Source organism: Dendrobates tinctorius, unplaced genomic scaffold, assembly GCF_039654945.1.
Source record: "Dendrobates tinctorius isolate UK_male_01 unplaced genomic scaffold, ASM3965494v1 ptg000049l, whole genome shotgun sequence".
Classification (NCBI taxonomy): Eukaryota; Metazoa; Chordata; class Amphibia; order Anura; family Dendrobatidae; genus Dendrobates; species Dendrobates tinctorius.
Genome location: NW_027361717.1, coordinates 22,229,250 through 22,236,786, shown reverse-complemented (window position 1 = coordinate 22,236,786; position 7,537 = coordinate 22,229,250). Strand labels below are relative to the sequence as shown.

Below are 7,537 nucleotides of genomic sequence, written 5' to 3'. Positions count from 1 at the left end.
AAGCAGATCAGGTGATGTGTATTTTTGTAATAAGGGAGGGTGAGACCTAAGGATATTACACCCTTTATCAAGACATGGAGAATTATTAGGCAGCTTGTTTTCTTTAGGTAAAATGGGCAAAAATAGAGATTAAACTGGACTTTGCAAAGTCAAATGTTGTTAAAAGTTTTATCGAGGGATGCAACACTCTTTAAATTGCAAAGAAATTGAGGCGCTATCATAAAACCATCTAAAGTTTTGCTGCAAATAGTCAAAAGGGTTGCAAAAAATGTGTTGAGAAAAAAAGCAGCATAGTACCTGCCAAAAATGTGAGAAAAAAATCAACCATGAAGCTACTAGGAGGCCATTATCCTCCAGTGCTGTCATATTCCAGAGGTAATACCTACCTGGAGCCCAGAAATACAAGGGGTTCAGTGCTCAGACATGGCCGAATGGAGGAAGGCTGAAACATGACCGCCACACAAAAGAAGAAACTTCAAGAATGGGCCAAGAGATATCGGAAGACTGATTTTTTCCAAAATTTGATGGACTGATGAGTAACCCTTTATGGACTAGATGGATGGGTTCTTGGCTGGATCAGTAACCAGCACAAACTTCCACTGACTCACACGTGAGAAAGGTGGAGGTGGGGAACTGCTATGGGCTCTCATTATTAAAGATGAGCTAGTTGGATCTTTTTGGCTGAAGACAAACTCAATATCAACTCCCAAACGTACTGCCAGATATTAGAAGACATTTTTTTTCAATCAGTGGTAGAAATAAGAAGTCTGAATCTTCCAAGAAAACCATGATTTTGTTCATGCAGGACAAATGCTCCATCGCAGCACTGAGGTACAAACACAAATTGTCCAATAATTGTGCACACAGTGGACATCTTGTATGTCTGTCGCCAGAGTACTTTTTATCTGAAAGATTGTACTGGACTTCACAAAGCCTAGTGGTAAAGGGTTTTTAATGGGGAGAGTGCCGTAAGCAGTCAGACACCTCTGGTGACGGCTTATGTCCCGAAAAACCCCCCAAAAGGATTTGGAATTTTAATTCTGAATATCATTTGTTGGTGGGAAGAATCAGGAGACCCCACACACATTAGATAAACAGTTCTGACGACTTTCATGTGTATGGGGCCTTATGGTTAGTGATTGGCCATTTTCTTAACCATAGCCAAGAACTCATGTTTTTTTTTTCGTTTAAGCCCTGGACTCACCAAGTGTCTGGTTAACCCACTGGTCCTACATATATTGAATGACAATTCTAGTTGACATGAGGTTTAGTCTGACAGGGGTTGTCTGGAACCAGACTGATAACCTAGTCTAAAAAATTCATCAACATGAGATGGGTGTGGACCAATATCCAACACTCCCCACCATTCAGCTGATATCTGCTCTGACAGTAGCCAGATGTAAGCAATCTTTAGGCAGAACCTCACTGTTCAGTGGCCTCTACTGACTTCACTTGATGATAAAGTGCAGGTGCTCTAGGGCTAGGTGACATATGTATATCCCGGATAACTCCTTCAGGCGGCGAAGGAGTGTATTTGTACACATGTCAAAAATGGAATAGTACAACTATGGAAGAATAATTTAAAAAAAAATCCAACACAGTAAATAAATGTATGAGTGTACCGCAAAACAGATGTAGTGCGAGCATTGTAGAAAACAAAGTTATCCTTTATATACAAAGTGAACTGATGCATCAGAAAGGCAATGAAAGCATACATGAGGAGGCATTGTCTAGTGTTATAACTTATTTTTCACCCTTTTACAAAGGAACAATGCATCTTAAAGACGACCAAACATACCATTACAAAATAAAAAAAGGTCCTATATATTAAAAAAAACAAAAAAAAAACAAAAGGGGAAGGCTTAAAATAAAATAAAAACGTCCAATATTTATAAAATACAAAATGTCTTCATGGCATTGAGTGTCCTTCGAAGAAACGATTCATAGTGTCTTGCAAGAGAGACCAGATGGCGTTGTGTTCTTCTGTGTAGTGTTCAATCCGTCCAGGTCTACAAACCAAGATCTAATAGCTATAAAATACTTGATATAAAAGCATTTTACAAAAAAAGTAAAAAAAATAAAAATGAAGATTAACGTAGTATCCTAAGGCACTGTGCTGTGAGAGCTCTATAAGTCCATGCAGTGTTATTCCGGAGTAATCGTCTCCGCTCACACGTACGCTCCGAGGGCAGAGTGGAACTCAGTCAGACATTGTACCAGTTGCTGGAACTTGGGCCTTTCTTCAGGGTCCAAAGCCCAGCAGCATGCCATGACTGCAAACCTGGAGAACAGGAGAGTGGTAGAAGGTTATACATGGCCATGATGCAACATCAACAGCAAAAATGAAGCCTAACAGGTGTCATCATCTCTGTATATTTGGAGGATGGTCTCAATATGGAGGAATGTACAACTTTATTAGGGGAGGTGCAGAAGGTATCGTGATGGGGAGCCTAGGACTAAGGCTAGTTTCACACTAGCGCTTTTGAGCGCAGCGACGGCCTGCCGCTAAGCCCCGCCCCGTCACGCCTCCGCCGGTAGCTCCGCCCACCGGCGCATGACGCTGCATGCGTCCCGTATCTTTATCACTGGGGGCGCAGGCCGTGCGCAGTATGCGTTTGGCGGCGCATGCGCCTTTTTGACGGTGCGCCGGCGCAACCAAACTGCAGCAGGTTGCGTTTGTCGCAGGTCGGCGCACCGTCAAAAGGAGGCATGCGCCGCCAAACGCATACTGCGCACGGCCTGCGCCCCCAGTGATAAAGATGGGGGACGCAGGACGCATGCAGCGTCATGCGCCGGTAGGCGCGGCAGGGGGCGGAGCTTAGCGGCGGCCGTGCGCAGGCCGTCGCTGCGCTCTAAAGCGCTAGTGTGAAACTAGCCTAATAAGTGCACTGTGGGAAATGTTCATGTGAGCAGTGGTGTGTTCAGATCAGGATGTCCTGCCTATTAAATAGAGGCCGTCCCGGCCAAGGGGGAAATCTATCTGTATTTCCAAATAATCTGGTAACAGAACATGCTGTCCATGCAAATCAATGACTTAGCATATCAGGCCGGGATGGTCAATGCAAAAAATATTCCTATATAATCCCCTCTACTATGTTCATAATGGGCACATGTAAAGGGGGGGATAGAGTGTGTGTGTGTGTGTGTGTGTGTGTGTGTGTGTGTGTGTGTGTGTGTGTGTGTGTGTGTGTGTGTGTGTGTATATATATATATATATATATATATATATATATATATATATATATATATATATATATATACATACACACACAGATGCATCAGAGATGGCAATAAATCATACAGAGAACTAAATGACTGTCTGTAAAATGCTGTGGAATGTGATAGCGCTATATAAGCATAAATGAATTAATTAGGCATGAAGGACTTCAGACAGCAGCATCGGAGCCATTCTCTCTATCAGAGCCCTGTTTGTCTCCTCTACATACAGTCACGTTGCACTCATACTTACAGTTCGTCGGGGCAGTTGATCGGCTGAGCTATTCTGTAGCCGTCTTTTAGGTAAGCAGCCATCTCAAATGGGTCAATATCAACATAAGGAGTCTGTCCCAACGTCATCAGTTCCCACAGTGTTACTCCAAATGCCCACTGCAAGAAAGAGCAATACCACACGGTGCGTGAGAGCAATTCTGCATCCAGACAGTAACCAACCAGCTACTGCAAACAGATTTAGTTTTTTTTTTTTATTGCATATCTTATCTCATGTAAGATTTTTAATTTGAAAAAAAACAAACAAACAAAAAAACAACCAAATTCTCCCTTTGCTGCAGAGCAAAAGCCTCCATTTATGCTGGGTTCTTACATGACAGAAAGGCTCGCCGATTACTATTACCTCTACATCCCCTAAGGCTGCAGATCTAAAAATGCTCCAAATTATGAATCGCTCCCAATTATGTGCTTTTCTTTTTAAAATAAATATTGGATTATTAGATTTTAGATTAAAGGAAATGTACGCTACATGTATTGGGTAAAAGAGATGTAGCTGGGTCGATCTACCAAAGCTTGCAGAACCACCGCTGCATAAAGACCAACTACAGTAACAACCTGCCTGCAGAATGACGATCTGCCGCGATATAGCAGTCCCCCCCAGTGTTACAATAGTGCCCGTGCCCCCTCTGCCACCTTCCAGCTTTGCCAGCGGTTTGGTGGGGGGCAAGGGACAAAGGTAAAACATAAATTCAGAGTGTAGCACAATGCACAGAAGTCCGCAGGGATCGGCCATAGAAAGGGATGATAAATAATGACTCCTTGAACCAGGTCATTTTCTACTTTCAGCTGGGAACAAGACTCTCGAATGTTTCTTCAATAGAAGGAAGTCTGATTTCACAAGTCTGAAATCACACAGATATTGTGGAATGTTCTCGGCACTCGGGACATTTCTGAAGTCTTGGTCGCTGATAAGTGAGTTTTCATATTTGATAGAATGGGAATCAGATTAGCGACATAATAAAACAACGAAACCATTTATAAAAAAAGTGAAAATAGACAAAGTGCCATTGTAAAGGGTGCGGACACGATGATGTAAGGTGCAGACACTTCTGTCGTACATGGTGCAGTGACCCCAGACAGGGCACCTTCTGTACAGCCCGGGTAAGGACGCCAGGAATGTGTTACACAAGGGAGATGATTTATCACTGAGCTGCTCTGTGTAGGTGGAGTATGAAACCAGTAGCACCAGCAGTCCTGTGAGTAACCCAGTGTAATACTTCCACCTGTCAGCCTTATCTGTGTAGTAGATATAATTTACTAAAGTGAAACATATTCTAACTACACTCACAGAAAATATAAAGTGAAACAAGGAGGAGTAAGTGAGGCAGAGAATTATAACTGGGTGCGGACAGAAATCATGTGATAAAAATAAAATCACCATTAAATGGTAAAATTACCATTAAATACTATACATTTGCATATATTGGTGCAGGAGCAGCTGCTGAATCCTTATCTGCACACACTGAACTATTGTGAAAGCAGACGCTCGCTAAAAAATGGGGGAACACAGAATTTGCACCTTATTGGCCTACAGTTAAGTTAGATCCAGAAATATTAGGACAGTGATACGTTTTGTCATTTTAGCTGTTTTCAAAAACATATTCAAGATACACTTGTATAGTCATTATGGGCTTAAAGTGCAGAGTTTCAGTTTTAATTTCAGGGTATTCACATCCTAAATTTATTAATAGCTCTGTAGCCGTCTCTTTTTCAAGGGACCAAAAGTGATTGGATAATGATCTCAAAAGCTCTTTAATGGGTTGCATGGGCTATTCCATCATCAATTCCTGATCAATTAAGCAGGTAAAAAGGTCTAAAGCTTATTCCAGGTGTGACATTTGCATTTGGAAGTGGATGCTGTGAACCCATAACATGCGGTCAAAGTAGAACTCAATGGAAGAGAAACAGACCATTAGGCTGAAAAACAAAAATCACAGCTCGAGAACTTAAAGGGGCCTGGACGTCCACAGACAACAATGGGAGATGATCACAGAATCCTTTCCATGGTAAAGAAAGACCCCTTCACAACATCCAAACAAGTGAACACACTCAACTAAGAAGGTGTTTCAGTATCCAAGTCTACCATATAGAGAGGAATTCATGACAGCAAATACAGAATGTTCATCACAAGATGCAAACCATTAATCAGACTTAAAAATAGAAATACAGATTAGACTTTGCCAAAAAAAAACATGTAAAGAAGCCGCTCAGTTCTGTATAAGCATTCTTTATACAGATGAAACTATGATGAACTTGTTCCAGAATGATGGAAGAAAGTATGAAGAAGACTTGGAATGGCTCATGATCCTAAGCACGCCACATCCTCAGTAACACATGGTGAAGGCAGTGTGGCAATGGCACTCGGTCACTAGTGTTTATTGATGATGTGACTGAAGACAGAAGCAGTCAGATGAATCCTGAAGTATACAGGGTGATACTTTCGCCTCAGAGTCAACCAAATGCAACAAGGTTCATTGAACGGCGCTTCACAGTACAGATGGACAATGACCCAGGACATGCTGCGAAAGCAACACAGGAGTGTGTTTTTTAAGGCAAAGAAGTGGAACATTCTGCAATGGCCGAGTCAATCATCAGCTTCCAACCCCATAGAGCAGCATTTCACATCCTTAAGACAAAACTAAAGGCAGAAAGACCCACAAACAAGCAACAACTGAAGGTAGCTGCAGTAAAGACCTGGCAAAGCCTCACAGGAGAGAAAACGCAGTGTTTGGTGATGTTCGTGGCTTCCAAATTTCAAGCAGTCACTGCCTGCAAAGCATGGGCGGACATACCGCCGGTTCAACCGGTGTGTTGCACTGGGGCCCAGAGACTCCAGGGGGCCCCTGCAGGGTGGCTAATGATGAGGGCAATCTGGCCGGTTTCTCCGTGCCCAAGGCTCCGGGGGGCCCCTAGCCAGATTGCCCTCATGTGTAGCGGCGGGCAGGGAGAGATCCCTGCAGCTCCGCTGCCTGCAAGAGAAAACAGCAGGAGCGGAGCTGCAAGGATCCTTCCTGCCCAGCGCTTCCTGGGTCTCTCTGACACAGAGCAGCGCCGCTGAATGACGTCATTCAGCGGCACGGCCGCCGTGCCAGAGACACAAGAAGCAGGCAGCAGCCGAAGGGCGGAGGCGGTGATGCTGCGGAGCGGACATGTGAGGTACTGTGCTGCCTGTCGCTGCTGCTGCTGTGTGTGTGTGCGTGTGACTGTGTATGTGTGTATATGTATGTAGTATGATGATGGGAGTTAAGGGGAGTGATGGGGAGAAGGCAATGATGTAGTATGTGTGTGGAGTGGATGTGTATGTATGTATGTATGTATGTATGTATGTATGTATGTATGTATGTGTCGTGTGTAGGGGGAGAAGGCCACGATGGAGGTGATGGGGAGAAGGCCGCGATGGGGGTGATGGGGAGAAGGCCGTGATGGAGAGAAGGCCGTGATGGAGGTGATGGGGAAAAGGCCATGAAGGAGGTGATGGGAAGAAGGCCATGATGGAGGAGATGGGGAGAAGGCCATGATGGAGGAGATGGGGAGAAGGCCATGATGGAGAGAAGGCCATGATGGAGGTGATGGGGAGAAGGCCATGATGGAGGAGATGGGGAGAAGGCCATGATGGAGAGAAGGCCATAATGGAGGTGATGGGGAGAAGGCCATGATGGAGGTGATTGGGAGAAGGCCATGATGGAGGTGATGGGGAGAAGGCCATGATGGAGGAGATGGGGAGAAGGCCATGATGGAGGAGATGGGGAGAAGGCCATGATGGAGGAGATGGGGAGAAGGCCATGATGGAGAGAAGGCCATGATGGAGAGAAGGCCATGATGGAGGTGATGGGGAGAAGGCCGTGATGGAGGTGATGGGGAGAAGGCCGTGATGGAGGTGATGGGGAGAAGGCCGTGATGGAGGTGATGGGGAGAAGGCCGTGATGGAGGTGATGGGGAGAAGGCCATGATGGAGAGAAGGCCATGATGGAGGTGATGGGGAGAAGGCCATGATGGAGGTGATGGGGAGAAGGCCGTGATGGAGGAGATG

General features: G+C 44.7%; 1 protein-coding gene across 3 annotated transcripts in view; it reads right to left on the bottom strand.

Annotated features, from left to right (window-relative positions):
- Positions 1-1,646: 1,646 nt before the first annotated feature.
- The window catches only part of RYK (receptor like tyrosine kinase), a 165,447-nt gene continuing 159,556 nt past the window's right edge, over positions 1,647-7,537 (bottom strand). For all 3 annotated transcript variants that reach the window (XM_073576532.1, XM_073576533.1, XM_073576535.1), the window contains 2 exons: positions 3,470-3,606; positions 1,647-2,281 (listed from right to left, as the gene is read on the bottom strand). In XM_073576532.1, coding sequence (XP_073432633.1) covers positions 2,170-2,281; positions 3,470-3,606 — 249 coding nt within the window. In that variant the 3' untranslated portion in view covers positions 1,647-2,169. The remainder of the gene's footprint in view (positions 2,282-3,469; positions 3,607-7,537) is intronic.